The sequence below is a fragment of the Podarcis pityusensis genome (genome assembly GCF_964106645.2).
Source record: "Podarcis pityusensis genome assembly, chromosome: 1".
In the NCBI taxonomy this organism is placed as follows: domain Eukaryota; kingdom Metazoa; phylum Chordata; class Lepidosauria; order Squamata; family Lacertidae; genus Podarcis; species Podarcis pityusensis.
The window spans coordinates 31,932,225-31,951,700 of NC_138028.1; the positions used below are offsets into that span (position 1 = coordinate 31,932,225).

Below are 19,476 nucleotides of genomic sequence, written 5' to 3' on the forward strand. Positions count from 1 at the left end.
GGCCCACTGCTCCGATATGAACAATCATGTGACCTTGGACAGTTCCCACAATCCCTTGCGCAGGAGATCCACAGAAGATGGGCAGGGATTCCTTGCCAGATGCAGAAAAGGGTTCCCTGGCTCTAGAAAGTATGAAAGTCACGGGTCTTAACTGTTGCCATTCCAGCAGTTCTATTTGTATCTTTGCTACAGGCTTCTTCTTTTTCCTCATGTTCAGGCAACAACCGATTTACACTCAGGTTATGTTCCTGAACCCTGCACCCGTTCCACCTCTACCCCATTATGCCCCCTTTCCCTGCCACTTCCAGGTCGCTGTGATGCGCGCATGCGCGGTCACTCTTAAATCAGATGTGCGTACTCTTTTTCCTCATGTCCTTTTGCCCATTCTGCCTTCTCCATATCCTGTAGTGAACTTCCGATAATTTTAGGGTTATTCTGCAGGCATATTAGAGTTATTTTCCAGGAGGGCATACATGCAACTTTGTGTGCTGCGTTGTTTCGAATGGCACTCGTATAGAATGATAAATTTTGACAAGAAGTAGAAATATTTGAAAGCCTCCTAAAAACAATTCTAATGATTGTTCTTTATTGTTTTTAAAGGTTTTTTATATTGCCCTACACCTCCCTGTTAAATAAATAAAAAGTGACACATATGGGTTACCCCAATATGTGGTTTTGCAAAGTGTAATCCTCCCGCAGAGGCCATCTCTTTCTGTTCTTTCAATTATTTCTGCAGCAGTCTTCTCTGCTCACTTATCCAGGCCAAATAAGTCCCACTGAATTCAATTGTGCTTTCTTCTGAATAGTCACGCACAGGATTGTGCTGTACACTGATGTATTGCATTTATTTTTAATCACATTATTTTTATTGAATTTTTTTGCTCCCCAAATCCTCATAACTATGGGCCTGGGCCAACCTAAATCCGTGGTTAGGCAAAGAATCATGGACATAGAGAGACAAGAGGACTCGACAAGGGTCCCCAATGATAAAATCATAGAAAACAGGAGATACGTAGCCACTCCAGCAACATATTTCTATTTCCTCACATCCAGAAATGCAAGAAGGGCTTTTACTCTTGTTAGAAGCTCGGCCTTGCCTTCACCAGTTCTGGAAGGCTCCTATGGAAGACTCCCGTACGCACAGAGACTTTGCACCTGCCCATTAGGGGAAATAGGAAGCCCCGAACATACCGTATTTTTTGCCCTATAGGACACACTTTTTCCCCTCCAAAAATGAAGGGGAAATGTGTGTGTGTCCTATGGGACGAATGCAGGCTTTCGCTGAATCCTGGAGAGCGAGAGGGGTCAGTGCGCACGGACCCCTCTCGCTCTCCAGGCTTCAGGAAGCTATCTGCAAGCCTTGGGAGCTCTGCGGGAGTTCCCGTCGGGCTTCCCAGGCTTGCGGATAGCAGCCTGCATCCCGATTCGTGCAGATATCGGGCAGCCCCACAAGCTCGGGGGACAGCGGGGAGGCGGAGCGCTGCCATCCCGCTATTTCCCGACCTGGTTTGGAGGCTGGCGGTGGGGAGAAGCTTGCTTCTCCCCATCGCTAGCCCCACAAGCTTGGGGGATAGCGGGGAGGCAGAGCGCCGCCATCCCGCTATTCCCCGACCTGGTTTGGAGGCTGGCGGTGGGGAGAAGCAAGCTTCTCCCCTCCGCCAGCCCCAGAAGCTCGGGGGACAGCGGGGAGGCGGAGCATCACCATCCCGCTGTTCTCGAACCTGGTTTGGGCTTCAGGCAGATATCCGCAAGCCGTGGGAGCCCGGCGGGAAGTCGCGCCGGTCTCCCAAGGCTTGCGGAGAGCTGCCTGTTCTGGGGGCTGGGGTCGGGGGAAGCTCGGGCTTCCCCCGCCCCAGCCCCGCGCCTGGGGGGAAAATAATTTTTTTTCTTTATTCCCCCCCCCCAAAAAAAACCTAGGTGCGTCCTATGGGCTCGTGCGCCCTATGGGGCGAAAAATACGGTATATATTTTAGATGTCCTTTTTATGTTGAGATTCGTAGAGACACCATTGATCCTTTGCTGAAGAGGTTCACCGATCTTTCAGACAAGTCTAAACTTAATTTTCTCCTCTTAGGCAAAGATCACAAGAGAACCTGGCTGGTAGCCAGATTCTGCGCCCAGATTTGTAGGCACAGATCATCCTCTAGAATAAAACAGCTAACTAGGGAAATGCTGAAGTCGCCCTTTGGGGCGCCTCAGGGTCAATTTTATATGGTAGCCCAAACCTTAATTGTACAGGTGTATGTATATATCTCAATTTTAACTAATGAGCTATTGCTGCAATCTGCTCCGACTGTATATTTTATATTTATGAACACTGTTTTTATTGTGTTATGCTATGTGAGCTGGTCTTTAACCATAATAAATTACCGTATTTTTTGCACCATAACACTCACTTTTTTCCTCCTAGAAAGTAAGGGGAAATGTCTGTGCGTGTTATGGAGCGAATGCTTACGGGTGGCGGGGAGGATCTGCTGCAGTCGTGAGCAGAGGATCCATGGTTCCCCTTCCTTCCCTCCTCCGTGGCTCGCTTTGAAACAGCAAAGCGGGAGAAGAGCCGCTGAGTGGGAAGGAGAGAGGGACAGAGAGCCTGCTTCTTTAAAGGAGCAAAGCGGGAGAGGAGAGGAGCCGCTTACACGAGTGTAAGCGGCTCCTGTCTGGTTGGCTCCTTTAAAGCAAGCAGGCTCTCTGTCCCTCTCTTCTCCCCACTCAGCTCGCTACATAGCAGCAAAGTTTTTCAGTTCGCTAACCTGGGGATGAGCAGGGAGGAGGGAGAAAAGCAGAGCCTGCTTGCTTTAAAGGAGCAAAGTGGGAGAGGAGAGGAGCCTTCTCCCCTTATACCCCTCTTCTTCATTATTAGCAGCATCCTTCTCCACCCACCCCACGCGTGCTTCTTCTCCCCTTAAACCCCTCTTCTGCATTATTAGCAGCATCCTTCTCCACACACCCCACGCGTGTTCCTTCTCCCCTTAAACCCCTCTTCTGCATTATTAGCAGCATCCTTCTCCACACACACCACGTGTGCTCCTTGTCCCTTGAGTGCTTTTCCTTCCCTCCCCACTTAAAACGTGGTTACAAAGCACGGATCCACATGGATCCTCAGGATTTTTGCCCTGGGTCACCCCAAATTCAGCATCAGATCACATAGCATGTCCATGGCTACAGCTTGCACCAAAAAAATCACGCACCCACTGTTGCCTGGGGCCGCAGTGGTGCAAAAACGTGGTTACAAAGCATGGATCCACATGGATCCTCAGGATTTTTGCATTGGGCTACTCCAAACTCACTGTCAGATCACATGTCTGTGGCCACAGCATGAACCACAAAAAACATACATCCACTGGTTCGAATAGAATTTTTTTTTCTTGTTCTCGTCCTCTAAAAACTACGTGTGTGTTATGGTCGGGTGCGTGTTATAGAGCGAAAAATACGGTATCTTATCTTATTGGATTTTTGTGTTTTTGCTCTGGAAGCTACCTTAGGGGCCCTGACTCTTCACTTTCTATTCCAATCCCTCTGTGCTTAATTTAATGCTATTTTTTAAAATGAAAACAAGATAATAGGTTTACATTATGGTTTTCAACATTCTCAGCCTTATAAGGATGTAAACTTAGCAGTTTTGAGTGCAAGACAAGGTGCCTTGCAGTCACATCCCAACTCCAGCATCTGCTGCCAATTCCCAGATGGCCTTAGGCAGCTTCTTATTTTCCACAGCTTCGATTTGTTCTGCAAGTGCCAAACCAGCTAAACCAGTTTCCCTCTGCTACTGTACCAGTCACATATGCTCTGCAAAGTTACAACCCCTTCTTGCAGCAGAACAAATCAAGGACAAATGAATAAACACTGGATAACATTTTACATCTAGCAGATGCATTTTGGCACCTGTTGTGAACCACCAAAGAGCACCCCACTCCCCACCAGGGAAGGAGGGAGTGAAGATCTACATCAGGAACAAGGGGGTGGGAATAAAGATTTACATCCGAGACCACATAACACCGGTCTTGAAAGACCTACATTGGCTCCCAGTACGTTTCCGAGCACAATTCAAAGTGCTGGTGTTGACCTTTAAAGCCCTAAACGGCCTCGGCCCAGTATACCTGAAGGAGCGTCTCCACCCCCATCGTTCTGCCTGGACGCTGAGGTCCAGCGCCGAGGGCCTTCTGGCAGTTCCCTCATTGCGAGAAGCAAAGCTACAGGGAACCAGGCAGAGGGCCTTCTCGGTAGTGGCGCCTGCCCTGTGGAACGCCCTCCCATCAGATGTCAAAGCGATAAATAACTACCTGACATTCAGAAGACATCTTAAGGTTCAGGGAAGTTTTTAATGTGTGATATTTTAGTGTATTTTTGGTTTCTATGGAAGCCACCCAGAGTGGTTGGGGAAACCCAGCCAGATGGGCGGGGTACAAATAAATTATTATTATTATTATTATTATTATTATTATTATTATTTACATCAGGATCTGCTGCCCCTATGGATCCTGCCACCTGAGGCAGTCGCCTCACTTTGCCTCATTGGCGGGCCAGTCCTTAGCAGATGTAAAAAGGGCGTTCATACCTTTAATCTTGATGCAAGAAACTGAGGTTTGGAAAGCAGGTTCTTCACAGGACTTGAGGAACAGGATAAATTACTTCCGTTAAACATTTCTTTGTGGGGCACCAGATTTTGGTGCCACTGTCCTTGGGGTTCAATTTTATCCTGCATGCTGTTTAACATCTACATGAAACCACTGAATGGGGTCATCCAGAGTTTGGGAGTACATTGTCAGCAATTTGCTGATGACACACAGCTCTGCTTTTCCTTTACATCTGCACGTGTGGCAGCGGATATTCTGGACCGTTGTCATGCCTTGGTAATGGACTGGATGAGAGCCAATAAACTGAAGCTCAACCCAGATGAGACTGAGGCACTGTTAGTGGGTGGTTCCGTAGACTGGATGGACAGGAGGTTACCTGCATTTGATGGGGTTACATTCCCTCTGAAGGAGTGGGTATACAGCTGGGGGGGGCAATTTGTGGGTCCTGTGGTATTTCTTGAGGCTCAGGTGGCCTATAAAGCCTTAAACAGCTCAGGACCACAATATCTCAATACCTCAAGGACTGCCTCTCTCCATATGAACCAACCTGCACCCTGCAATTATCATCAGAGGCCCTTCTTCATGTGCCTCGTTCACAAGAGGTCCAGAGGGCAGCAACAAGAGAGCAGGCCTTTTCTGTGGTGGCTCCCCAGGGAGGCTCAACTGGCAAAAACATTCCTCTTCTCCCAGGCCTTTGGCTAATTAAACAATTTAGTACCCTTTAAACTGGGAGGGTGTGTGTGTGTTTGTTATTATGTAAACCTCCCTGTGATCTTTAGATTAAGAGCAATGTAATAATAATAATAATAATAATAATAACAACAACAACAACAACAACAACAAATTCTGTTCTGCTAAAAGTTACCTCAAGTGGCTACAACAAAGCAGGCAATTCCAACTTTCGCACATAAACAACCCTTTTTTCATGCCATCCATCGCAGCGTTTGGTTGAAAACCCTTTGCGAACTCATGCAAGAGAAAGTGTTGCCCTCTGGTGGACACATGAAAGGACGCTTTTTTTTGTTTGGGGTTTACATTCCAAGAGGAGAAGCTAGCCTGGTGCTGCCATGAGTCTCTGAGGCAGCCTCCTGTCACACTGCCTCTGACAGTGGAGGTAAAACATAGCCTCATGCTGCAGTATATATTAAAAAATGATATTGTGGCTAGCAGCTTTGATATTTTTATCACTTATTAAATGTGTATACCGCCTTATAACCACAGGTCTGAGGGCGTTTACAACATAAAACCACAAAATACATAATAAAAACAAAAACAACCCAATAAACCCCCCTCCTCAACACATTTTTCAAAGGGCGTTGTATGTCAATCAGCCTGGTTAAGAGGCCTGGTTAAAGAAGAACATTTTTGCCTGGCACTTAAGGTGTATCCTGAAGGCACAAGGCGAACCTGGTCCTTTTTGATATATAAATCTTATAAAAAGAAGGTGCATATTCTTCTAAATAAATGGAAGGCAGGAGACGTTAAAAAGAACACTTGATGCCAGGTCAGACATGCAGTTCAGATCAATAGTGAAGAGCAGAAGGTTAATTGGTGCTGTCTTCATTCTTTCTTGTACTTTATTTGGCTCTCACTTACCTGAATTTGCACCTCTAACCAATCTTTGATTTATAATTATAATGTTAATCTGTTTGTATATATGTTTGACTGTTATATACACAGAAGTTAAAATAAGGAGACGAAAGATGGAGGGGTTAGAATGGAGTAGTTCAGGAACCAGAAAGTCTGTTGCTCAGATTTTGTTTCGTCAATGAATCACTCAAAAAGATGCCTTTATTAAGCTACCGTCTTCCCAGCCCCTGGTCCTTTTCCTTTGCAATAGGAAAATAATCCTTCAGACCCAGTTTAGAGAGATGTTACAAGGATTACTGAGATAATGTATTTGACCACTTCAGAATGTTCAAGGTGCTAAGCACTGCAGTGAGAATACTTCTGTGGGATGTCAAGTGAAGAAGCAATCTGTCCCCTTAGCCTTTGTCTGGGGACAAATATTTTTAATATTTATTTATTTATATTTATTTATATTTCATTTATAATATTTTATTTGTTTACTGAATGTATAGCCCCCACTTCCTGAAGGAGCGTCTCCACCCCCATCGTTCTGCCCGGACGCTGAGGTCCAGCGCTGAGGGCCTTCTGGTGGTTCCCTCATTGCGAGAAGCAAAGCTACAGGGAACCAGGCAGAGGGCCTTCTCGGTAGTGGCGCCCACCCTGTGGAACGCCCTCCCATCAGATGTCAAAGCGATAAATAACTACCTGACATTTAGAAGACATCTTAAGGCAGCCCTGTTCAGGGAAGTTTTTAATCTGTGATATTTTACTGTATTGTTGGTTTCTATGGAAGCCGCCCAGAGTGGCTGGGGAAACCCAGCCAGATGGGCTGGGTACAAATAATAAATTATTATTATTATTATTCCTCCCCTAGGGGGTCCAGGGCAACATAATGGGCAGTCTACCTGTTGAGTGCAGTCTGAGACCAGGAAAAACTATCAGTTCTGCAGTTTAAGTATGAACATAGGTTGCTGCGACTTTTAGTTGCAGTTGTCTGAACATAAAGAATCCTTGGGTACAGTTGATCTTTGGAGATCGGATGCAGGATTAGTAGTTATGCTGCCTGGTTTAGGGATCTAGTTGTTCCTAATATACCCTGCTTCATATATTTGTAAATAACATGTAAGAACTCATATATTTTCAGCGCTTACCAACTCTCTCATTCCAAGGAAACTGAGTCATGTAATGCTGATTTATCGTGGTTCTAGTATAGGGCATAACAATATTTTTAGGAGGAGGTATAGCTAAGTTAGGCAGGATTCATGGTTCTCCATAGTCTGAGTACTTGTCCCAATACAACACCAGGCAAAGGATACTTCAAATAACTGTGTTCAGTTGTTTGGTCTTTGTTAATTCTCTGTATCTCCACTGCCGCAGCCCACAACGAATAGAACTAACAATGGTCCATAGCCTATTATGCTTAGTTTACTACAGAGCTATATGAATATTGTTTATGTCTTCTACATTGTTGATACTAATGAAAGAAGGTCACTCAGTAGCACAAAATATGTACATGAAGTAAATGTGAAGGTTAACTATGAGTTTGACCAAACTGCGGGAGGCAGTGGAAGACAGGAGTGCCTGGCGTGCTCTGGTCCATGTGGTCACGAAGTCGGACAGGACTAAACGACTAAACAACAACAACAACTATGGGGTTCTGGCACAAAGTACCTTTGTGTTTTTATATTTATTATATTTCTCTGCTTGTTTTTCCAGTTTTTCCTGCTATGCTTGCAGGCAGCCCCACATCAGAATATCTAGTCTCTAAACAGTTTACAATTGTGTATGTTTGCCAACAGAGTTTGGACATCCATTTTACATGCAGACCCCTTAAGGTAAAAGGTAAAGGTAAAGAACCCCGGACAGTTAAGTCCAGTCAAAGGCGACTATGGGGTGCGGGACTCATCTCGCTTTCAGGCCAAGGGAGCCGGCGTTTTTCCAGACAGCTTTCCGGGTCATGTGGCCAGCATGACTAAACCACTTCTGGTGCAACAGGACACCGTGATGTGCCACAGCGCATGGAAACACCATTTACCATCCTGCCACAGTGGTACCTATTTATCTACTTGCACTGGCATGCTTTCAAACTGCTAGGTTGGCAGAAGCTGGGACAGAGCAACGGGAACTCACCCTGTCGTGGAGATTCGAACTGCCAACCTTCCAATCGGCAAGCCCAAGAGACTCAGTGGTGTAGACCACAGTGCCACCTGCATCCCGCAGACCCCTCAGGACATGTGCACAACAACATTAGTTTTGATCATCTTTAGTTCGGTTTTATTCTGATTTATATCTTTACAGAAAATGGCACAAAAAAATCACAGGTTTCAAATGACTAGTTGTTACAACTTTGTATCTTAAACACCTCAAATACCAACTTTTCTCACCATATATACATTATTTACATACTGAGTGCTATAATCTAAGACGCCAAAGAACTGGGACATAGGCAGAATGGGGTTATGTGGGGCGGAAAGATCAATCATAACCAAAACAACAACTTCAGGTAAAAGCAGCTCTTGCTGGAAACAAGGACAGGGAAAGGGAACGTGACACTTGCTGTCCAGGGGCCTTCACAGAAAAAAGGATAGGAGAGCAATGTTGTCATGGAATTGAGGCAATTTCTTATGGCATTGTGTACATGACTTCATCTCAGTGTCTGAGTCAATTGCCTATGAAGGTAACGGGATATGTGAATTTTATTTTTTTGGGACACCAAGATGTCCATTAGTGCTTTATTTCATGCTACTTACATCGGACAAATTGTTCAGCTAATATTTTCGCTGCACATGAGTAGCATTGGGGAAGTTCACCCAAGCTGTCTGCCTCAGATAGGCTATTTCACACATCATTTGATGACTGCAGCATCAAGCAATGACGTGCATGTGTGAATGAGCGATCACCAATAAAGTCAGTTCTCACTTTCATCTGAGAGCCAAGCGCTGACCTAAGCACATCTCTCGGACTCTTAGTATTCTAAAATGAAGGTGAAAAACTTACCAGTAATGTCCCTCCCCTATAAATTTGGCTACTGGTAGGATGGCTGTGATTCTCCATTTATTATTGACTTCTGCTGGAGAAACATGAACCAACTGTTTAGACTCCAGCCCTGACTTAAACTGAGCTAAGGTTCATAAGGGCAAAGCCCTGGATGGTTTTAAATGCTACATGTAACTCCTAGAATATGTTATGTGACACGAGTGTATTCAGAGTGCATTTTTCTCACCATCGCCTAACCCTGTCAGATCTTACATCCCAAATTGGAATGAGGAGGCAAGGCTTCCACCTCAGACAATATAAAATACCCGAGCAACCATAGTATACCTCTCTTTTCAGTAATTAATTGCTCCTTTTCCATTTCAGAACAAACGAGGCCTCCTTTAGGAAAGACTTTTATGGAAGAGTCAAACTACTGTAAGAATACACTCAATGCCATATGTAATAGTTTTAACAGAATTTTCCTTGAACAATCGGGCTAAAACGGAATAGCCACCTGAGGAGAGCAGGTCAGGATTTTGGAATGTTGCAGTCTGGGTGCCATAAACAAGTCACAACAGGGGTGTATATTCTCCACGGAAAATTCACATTGCACTGGAAGGGTGCCAGGGCCTCTTCAATCAACTACAATGTTGATACCGCAGTGAGAAAGAGACTTGATCTGAGGTAGGGTTGCCACCTTGCCAGTTTTAAATTTGGCCTGACTTTTGGAGAAAGGAGTGGCTGGCTTCCTTTATTTTTTAAAAAAACCTTGGCCTCAATGCTAAGCAATGGGCAGTTCAAAACATGTATACATTAACATATAAAAAGAAAAGGTAATTCTTCTTCTGAAAAAGCTAACAACCTGACTGAGACAAGGATAAAGAGACTGCCTGTCGTATATACGGTGAAATGACAGAAACACTTCTTTTTAGGATGAGGATGAGAATGGGACAACAGAGGTTGAATAAGGGGGAAAGCGGGGAAAGACCCAACGTTGGTTTAATGGCTGGTGTTGAGGGAAAAAATCCTAGCTTGATATACCTCTCCGACTAAGACGGTACATGATTCCCACCTCCCTTTTCCTTGAAATGCGGGGACGTAGAGCGAGAGTGCTCCTGAGGACAGGGACTGCAGGGGCAATATGCTCCCGAGGGAAAGCAGTCTCTATAGACACACCTGACGGAACGTGGCCTTAGCCGTGGCTTCCTGGAATGTACAGAGACCAAGTGGGGCCTACCTCCATGTGTGTAGGGGCTGCAGGAGGGGCCCTGTTAGTCTGAGAGGAGGTTGTAGCTCCTAGAGGAGTCAATCTTAGAGAGGATGGCTGATTCCTATCATCCCCTTCCTTCTAAATCAGCTTATCTTCCTCTTGTGATAAATCTGACTTTTCCATTTGCCGTTCATCCTCCGCCGTGGCTGCCTCTTCCTCTTTCTCTGGCTTCCTGATTGACGTAGGAGGATCTCCAGGGATGGTCCCCAGGACTTTGGTGCTGTGCTCCTGAGCTTTGGCCCTGAGGGCAGCAATGCTGTTCTCTCTCAGTTCCTCCTGGGAAATGGTGGTTTTGGAGTCAGGGCCCCTTTCTTCCTTGTCACTCTTGTCAAGCTTGGGCAGAGCCTGGCGTTCCACCTCTGGCTTCCTTCCTGCCTCAGCCGCTGCTTCCAGAGATTTTTTGTGCATCCCTAAAAAGAATTGTTGGTATTCGGGTTTAGAAAAGCGCCTGGGCATGGGAAAGCCATCTTGAACTGAAAACAGTAAAGATAAAGAGAGGCCAGAATTAAGGAAAAGCAGAAAGCCTTGCTTCAAACAGCAGTCACACAGAGAGCTCATTGCTCTGGGCCCTGCATGAGGGGGAGCTCAGGCCAGTTCTCTGGCAGAGACAGGCCAAAACTAGGTAAGAAACTGGGGCCAGTGCTGCAATGAGCCATGACTACACCTGAGTCGTAATCATAATGCCAAGTCTGTGCATTTTCGATGGGATGGGGCATCCTGTTTGGGACAAGTTGTCCACAAGCAGGGACAGCAGTAGAGTTGGGAAAGGAAGTTGCACTTATTGAGAAATGCACAAAATGCTGTTAATACAGAAGACACATTCTAGGATATCAAAGTGGCAGGAGCTGTCCACTCCAGCCTAGTGGGTGGGCGAGGAAGAACCCAGAGATACAGGGCCACCTAACTCTGGGTTAGACTGGGTAATTCTCTGCTAACAGAGATAAAATGGTGGCAATGTGCTTCTCGCAATAACTCTGTATGTAAAGAAGGCCCTGGTGGGGGGACTCTGGTTATGCTATCGCCTACAGGGCTGAGAAGTAAGCTACTGATTTCTTCTCACACATCCTTTGCAGCCCTTTTCCCTCTCTCTCCCTCTTTCCACTCTGGGTTTCACATAGTAGCCAGAAGTACGAAGCAGCATATTTGTAAGAAACCATAAGTTAACTTTATTTGTAGCCTTAGTTTGAAAAAGCAGAAGAGAAGAGCCAAGCAAGGAACAGGAGTGCAAGAGGAAATTTGCTAAACCCACTGTGAGGGCTACTAGTTTAGATAGTTTCCAAAACATATTAGACAAATATCAAGGACATCTTCAAATGCATTTTATCTCTGAATATCATAAATTAGGCAGCGAGAAGGGCTATTGACTTCAAGGCCTGTTTGCAAACTTTCTAGAAGCAACTACTATAGGACAGAATGTTAAACTAGACATTTCTTTGGTCTGATCCAGCAGAGCTCTTAATATCTGCATATATACAACCCCTTTGCTCTATTTATTATTGTATGATCTGCTATAGGCAACTACCCACTATGCTTCTTCTTTATGCATCTGATAGAACAGACTCTTGCATATGAAGATTCATGCCACAATAAAGTTGTGGGTTTTTGTTTAAGGAACCACAACCATTTTTGCCATCCTATCAAAAGTCTACATCCTCAGCCAGATGCCAGTATGAACATCTGGGAGGGGCGTGAAAACGCCTGATATGACATCACAGCATGGGCAAGGAGAACTCACCACAAAATAGCTGTTGGAGTGTGGCATAAGCACCAGGCCTAAGAATAAGAAGCATTAAGGGGTTTGAAGTTCATAAAGTATAATAGCGTAATTTCCCCTTGGAAATAATGCACTATTGGTAATCATAACTTAGAGCCTGGGGATCAAATCCCTAGATGACCAAATTTCAGCCAGGAGGTTGGGGAATTTGTGGTTTCCAGATGTTGTTGGACTCTTAACTCTCATCAGCTCCAGCCAGCATGGCCCATGGTCAGGAATTATAAGAGCTGCAGTCCAGCAACATCTGTTGGCAACAAGTTCTCCATCTCTGTATTGGACAAACTTGATACTCGTAGCAGTAATCTCTGTGTTTACCTATACACTTCCCTGGTCCAACTGCTTTATTGCCTTCATCACTGACAGGACCCTACCAGAAACGCTAGACAAAATAGGTCCATTCCCAAGGTTCATCTCTTACCCAACAGCCAAGGAGCGCAGGATTCCATTATGCCATCCTTGGCCGATTTGAGGATGGATTCTGGCAGTGGGATGGAGTGACGTACCATTGCACCATAGAGCCCATATTCTGCCATTACGCTGCTTCTGCCCCAGCATTTCTCCCTCTTCCGCCATTTGGCCCTTCGGTTCTGAAACCAAACCTGCAAAGAGGAGAGTTTTTAAGTTAAAAACTTTTTTTTATTTTCAGTGGAGATGACTCCCAGGTAAGTGTGTATAGGGACTACAGTGCAATCCTAGACATGGGTACTTAGAAGACAAACTCCCAGTATGTACAGGACTGCGGCCTTAAGGCACAAACCACTCTTGGCACTGCCTATGCCAGAGCTCGATGGAGTAGCAGAACTACTGCCACTTCCGCAGCCAAAAGTAGGGAGGGCAAGATTATTGGGCCATTGTGGGCCACTGATGGCTGATAAGCCCTAAGTGGGGTTTGAATTGCTCTGTTGGCCTAGTTTCAGAATACTGCAAATGCAATATAGAATATTTACCTTCACATACAAACACGTGTTAGTGTGGGAATTTTTTTACTTCCAGATAGATAGCTCCTAGTGTGCTTCCAGATAGGGGTTAATTTGCAAGGTGTTATTAGGATAGCATAGTTATCTGTTTGTTTGTTTTTGACTTATTGGATTTCCCAAAAAAAGGTAGACCCAGATTAAATGGAGAGGAGGAGGAGGAGGAGGAGGAATGGGCTGGCATTTTGCTGCCAACGACATCATGTGGATGCTGTTTTTAAAAAGTGCATGCACAAGAAGTACTGATCCCACAACTGTTTTTTTGAAGCTCACATAATATTAATTAATCTTTGCTCTTCCACTGTAGCTTACAGAACTGCAATCAACTTTCCACACTACTGGAGCTCCTGCACTTTCCCCAAATGCTCACCCCGCTATGCTCCATCTACACTAGCAGTATGATGCAGAATGGGTGAAGGTTCAAATCACTTGAGTTACTATTGGAGGGGAGGAGATTCCAAGTGATCCTTTAAAAACAATAAACTAAAATTATTTAATTATTTAGCACTAAGCCCCTACTCCAGGCATGTCCAAAGTCCGGCCCCTGTGGCAGTTTATTTCCTGGGGTAAATTTCTAAAAAAACCTTGACAACTTAAATCCTAAAAAAGCTGAACAACCTCAACCCTAAGAAAAGCTCAACAACTTAAATCCTAAAAAAAAGGTCAACAACCTTGGTTGTCCCTTCAGTCGTCCCTCATGGCTCTTCACTTCATCAGATCTGGCCCTCTTTGAAAAAAGTTTGGACACCACGCTTTTAATTGTGGGATATATAAATACCACAAAACAAAGCATAATGTTTATTTCGAATCAGGAGTATACAATGGAAAAAATTAATGGGGGGGGACGACACATTGCTAAAATGCCAGTGACCATAAAGCCTTTTTCTTTTGTACATTATCATAATAGTGCTATTTCATTTACCCAGTACTTTGCAAATATTTTAGTATTGTTTTGAACAATCCATCTAGAAAAGTGATGTAGGGGTAATTAAAAGACCAATTAAAATGTTAACTGTTTTATAAAATTGTGTCCACCACAAAGGTATGCTGAGCTGTGATAGGGTTTTACCTTCCCACACCAAGCGGGCAATTAATGCTACTCTTCCATCTTAGAAAAAGGAAAAGATGGAAGAGCAACACTAATGGTATCTATATCTTTGGAGAATGCATTGCTCTTCTGCACACAGACTGTCTGCAATAATAAAACAAATGGAAGATGCTCTGGGGGAAACGCAGGAGGTTTACAAATTGTGGACGACATCACAGAGACACATCCGTTTTGTAAAATTTGAGTGAACAAGGTGAGGCAATTTTACCCTTACAAAAAAAAAAAAAACCACCTAGTATGGAAGCAGCCCCAGTACCATATTTTTCTGTGTATAAGACTATGTTTTTTGCTGCTGCTGCTTCTTTAGTCCAAAATAGGGGGTTGTCTTATACACGGGGGTCATCTTATACACGGAAAAACACAGTATATCTGTGCCACTCAAAAAATCAGAGACCAAGCTAAGAGCAACCTTATACAATGTTAGGAAACCTGAGTTATTACATATAAAAGCCCTGTTTCTTAGTTACACATTTAAGCATGACCAAGAGATTGGCAGACTTGTATGAATAACTAGAGGCCTGTCTGCTTCCTCAGACCTGCCCCTCTTGTATTCTCTCCTGACTCTCCACTCACTACTTGCTGTCTTGTATTGCAGATGCCCCCATTGCAACCAATGGAAACGAAGCAGGAGTGAAGGAGTTGCAACATACATGCCAAAGCTAAGCCAAGACAGAAATCAGCTGAGCTGCTGCTGGCATTGCAAGGACAGAGGTGGTGCGTGTGGGTTCAACTCCTTTAACCTGCTGTTGCTCTGGCAGTAACAGGCACCTTTTGCCTGCAATGCCTGTCACTCCGACCCTTAAGATCAGCTAATCCGGCTAGTGTAAAATGTCAGGCCTAAACTGGGCCATGATGAGAACAACTTTCCTATTGGTACAACTAACTAACTGTTTTCACATCAGGAACATGTGCCAGGAAGAGGAGTCCTCATCAGTGGCAGACTTTGGGCTTTAAAGCAGCACCTTGGATTCAGCTATAAAGCTGCAGATATGATGTTTTAAGTGCGTTATTATACAAATGTGACACTAATGGCAAATTACCATATATATATATATATATATATATATATATATATATAATAGAGAGCCTAGCGTGCTCTGGTCCATGGGGTCACGAAGAGTCGGATACGACTAAACAACAGTAACAACATCTATATATAATAAAAGCATTTTCACAACTTTTTTTGTACGTGTGTAGATTCCACCCTTGAGCAATGCCAAAATTTGGCATATACCCCTGCCTTTCCCCTTCTGTTGTTTGTCATTGTTGCGGCACCCTCTTGGCTCAGCAGCCAGTGCGGGCAAACTGGTCGCACTCCCCTAAATCCACCTCTGTCCTCACCATAAGATTAACCCTGCTGGATCAAACCAACAAAGGCTTCCTACAGTGGCCAACCTGATGCCTCTTGAGAAGTCTGTAAGCAGGACCTGAGGATAGTATTCTCTTCCTACTCACTGTGAAATACATTACTAGTATTCAGAGGCATGGCATCTCTGATCCTGGAGGTAATATATAGACATCTTTACTATTGGCCTCGTGTGGCTGTAGACCATGTAGGTTTGTGCCCATTTGGCTATTAATGGGTGTAACCAGCAGAACAAGAAGGGGGCATGTTCCCCTTCCCCAGACCAGAGCATGCATGCGCACACACAAAATAGCCCAGTTTGCACACAGGAAGCAAAGTAAGAACACATGAATGTGCAATTGCATGGAATGAAAATTGTGGCCACTTTGTTCCCCACCGCCTGGCCACACTGCTGCTGCGCACTACCTGGATTTGGGCATAATGCTGAACCAAACAGCAGGACCAGAAGAGGAGTGGTTTTATTTCTGGGCACCAGACCAACGTCTTCCCATAGCCATTTCACAAACCCAGTGTTAAGAGGTAGGGGCAAGGCTCCTTACCTCCACTGTGCCGTTGAACATAATCACATATTTTCTGGGATAGGAGGGAATGGAAGAAAGTAAAACTGGCACTCATTTGAGTGGGGAGGTCAATGTGCCCACTACAGCAAACACTGGACTGCTTAGCCAGATGATCACAACGCACCTCTGTGACCCTGCACGCAGGGATGTGTGTTATCCCTAGGAACCTGTTTGCTGTACTTCATGGGTCATCCTCAACCACATACAAAGTCTCAGAACAACTGCTCCCCAAATTAGACAAAAGAACGGGCCCAGAGATACTTCTACCCGCTGCTTCCCGCGATACTCTTCAGTTCAACTCATAGGCACCCATGCTGCGACGTCGCCTGACATGATGGCACTGTCTTTGCCATTAGTGAGCAACTACCGCCTCGTAAGGGACACGGGTGGCGCTGTGGGTTAAACCACAGAGCCTAGGACTTGCCGATCAGAAGGTCGGCGGTTCGAATCCCTGCAACGGGGATTCAAAAGCACATCAAAGTGCAAGTAGTTAAATAGGTACCGCTCCGGCGGGAAGGTAAACGGCGTTTCCGTGCGCAGCTCTGGTTCACCAGAAGCGGCTTAGTCATGCTGGCCAAATGACCCGGAAGCTGTACGCCGGCTCCCTCGGCCAATAAAGCGAGATGAGCGCCGCAACCCCAGAGTCGGCCACGACTGGACCTAATGGTCAGGGGTCCCTTTACCTTTACTGCCTTGTAAATTATAGTGATCACTTGATGCTACGGTCCTGGAGTCGGTTCACACTCATTAGAATGGCCTCCCCTCCACACACCCACTCCCAAACATCACCCCAGGCCCAGGCAAAGTGGATAAGGCTGCACATCCTTTTTCTCCTTCTGGCTGGGCCTGCGCTTTCACTTTTTCTCGGCAGTGGCAGAAACCAGTGCCTGATGGCTCAGGAGCAGGGCTGTAATTGATTCCCCATTATTCTCTTTCTGTGATATTGGCTTTTCACTGTCGTGCCTGGGGTTTTCATTATTTAAGGGGCACCACGGGAAAAGAGAGAGAGAGAGAGAGAGAGAGAGCGCGCTTCTTTGGCACGTCTTGTCTAAGCCGGAGCGCGCTATAGAGAGACTAATGGGCGTAGCCCGCCTTGAATTCCCAGTCCGAGGCGCACAAGCAGGCCCCGAAATTGGCAGCCGAGAGTGTATCCTCGCCGCGGCGTGACCCGTGAGGCTGGTGGCAGAAATCTATTAGCGCTTGCTTGCTTGCTTGCTCGCTCGCTCGCGTCTCCCATTTCTCATTCCTCTTCTCTTCCCCTCCTTTCCCGCCACAGAGAGAGAGAGAGAAGAGAAGCATCAGCTTCGAGATGAAAAATTGCTCGCGGTCTATTCAGGAGGAGGCAAAGGAAGAGTCAGCCCCAGGGGCAGCCCGGGCCTGATTGAAAAATAAGTTAATTTCAGTTTGAATCGATGGGCCTCAGGCACTGAAATATCACGGGAAATTAAAGCGGCTGCTCCCCGGGGATCGGCGCCATTGACCCGCGCTAATTAATGCCGTGGCGGTGAAGTTCCCGCTCGCTTCTCCGCGGCGCAGGCGCCCCCTCCCTGCAGTGACACAGCCCCGCGCGCCCTCACGCCACCAGCTTTTTCTCATTTAACTAATTAGGCTGGAAAATTGGGTGTTAATTTGTTTAGGAATCTTTCTCTCTCTCTCTCTCTCTTTTTTTTTTTTTACTCCCCCCCTCCCCAATAGCTCTTCTTTTCTCTCTTTCCCTTGCCTCCCTCCCCTTTCCCTTTCCAAGGAAAGCAAATTCTGCCCCCGGCGGAATGGAAATGAATGGAGGATGGGGGGGGGGGCGCTCGCTGGCAGATGGATGCTCGGGGGTCACTCCGCAATCTTCTCCGACTTGATTGCTTGATTAGGTCGTTAGCACATTAAAAAAAAAATTGCTCGCCGTCTGGCGCTGGCCTGATGAGTGGGACGAGGCGGGAATCGCCTGGGTAATTTATCTTTTTATACGGCAAAGAATTTGATTTCAATCTGCAGATATATGGAGGCGCCTTTTGACACCTGTTTAACATTATAGAGCTGACAGCTTAACCCTCTGATGACTCCGCTGGGCGGACAGTAGAAACCAGCCAGAACAGAGCAGCGGGGGTCTCCTCTCCACTACCATTCATATTGGGACCAGTTTTATTTATTATTATTTGGGGGGGGGGTTGGCTCCAGAAGATCCCCTGTCAGGAAGGGGATGGTGCCAGAGGGGCTTTATAAGCGGAGAGATGGGGAGCTGCATGACGGCTGCTGCCAACAAATACCTCCCCCCTCCTCCATTGGTGGACCCCCTATGATTAGTTTTAGAAAAGACATTTTTCATATACTAATTTTAACTGCATCGTAAACTGGGAATTAATAAGGCTGCAGTCCCAAGCACGTTTTGTACTTGGGAGTTAAAACCCCCATCAAATCCAAAGCTCTTCTTCTTCTTCATCATCATCATCATCCCACACCCAGTATTTTTTTTTTTTTCTATGTAATGCTTTCTCGCCCGTAGTAATGCAGTTGTGCTCTGGAGTCTGGACCTGCTTTAGGTTAATATAGGACAAGCACGATGCGATCCAGAAGTAACTCCCGCTGAATTCAATGGGACTTTCTCCCTAATACTTATGAAACCAGCCTTAGAAATCAGTGGACTGCACAGGTAGTCGAGGAAGCAGGCACTTGGGGTACAGCTATTTAAAGGATTCCGATGGAGAGGTGAACCCCAGGACACTTGGGTGCAACTCTTAGATCATGCGCAGAGGCAGCTTGAACTTGGAGGTGGCCATGGAGGAAAAACTTTATTAATCAACCGGCAATTTGCTGCCCCTTAATAACATCCAAAAATGTGGCAGCAGAGAGGTGAACTGCCTCATTCAGTTTAATGGTGGGGTGCCCTCCTCCTGTCTGAGGTGGGAAACTGATAGGGGTTTGCCATGGTGGATCTGTTTTATAAAGTGGAGCCTCTCTGGTGTGGAGGAAGATGTCACTTATTTAAAGCTTCTCTGATCTATGCCGTTGGTGCTTGCTTTCAGGGATTGCTGCTGCGGCAGTTGTTTTATTTTTTTATTTCGTCTTTGGAAAGGCATATCCATTAAAGTCTAATCGAACCTTAAACTGGTAAGGCTTTCTAGGAAGGTCTAAGCAGCCATCAAAGGAAATGCTGGAGAGAGTACAGGATCTCAGGCAACCGTTTTTTCAGAGAGTTGAAACTGGTTTGAGACATACTTCTTTTGCTCCGTTCTCACCTCTTGTCAAACAGGTTTTGCAGTTACAGGTAGGTAGCAGTATTGGTCTGCCGTAGTCGAAACAAAAGAAAAAAA

The 19,476-nt window shown here is 45.6% G+C and overlaps 1 protein-coding gene across 1 annotated transcript in view; it reads right to left on the reverse strand.

Moving 5' to 3' along the window:
* Positions 1 to 8,406: 8,406 nt before the first annotated feature.
* VSX2 (visual system homeobox 2) overlaps positions 8,407 to 19,476 on the reverse strand; it is a 34,065-nt gene continuing 22,995 nt past the window's right edge. The window contains exons 4-5 of the mRNA XM_080978948.1: positions 12,582 to 12,762; positions 8,407 to 10,862 (exon numbers count right to left, since the gene is read on the reverse strand). Coding sequence (XP_080835074.1) covers positions 10,468 to 10,862; positions 12,582 to 12,762 — 576 coding nt within the window. The 3' untranslated portion in view covers positions 8,407 to 10,467. The remainder of the gene's footprint in view (positions 10,863 to 12,581; positions 12,763 to 19,476) is intronic.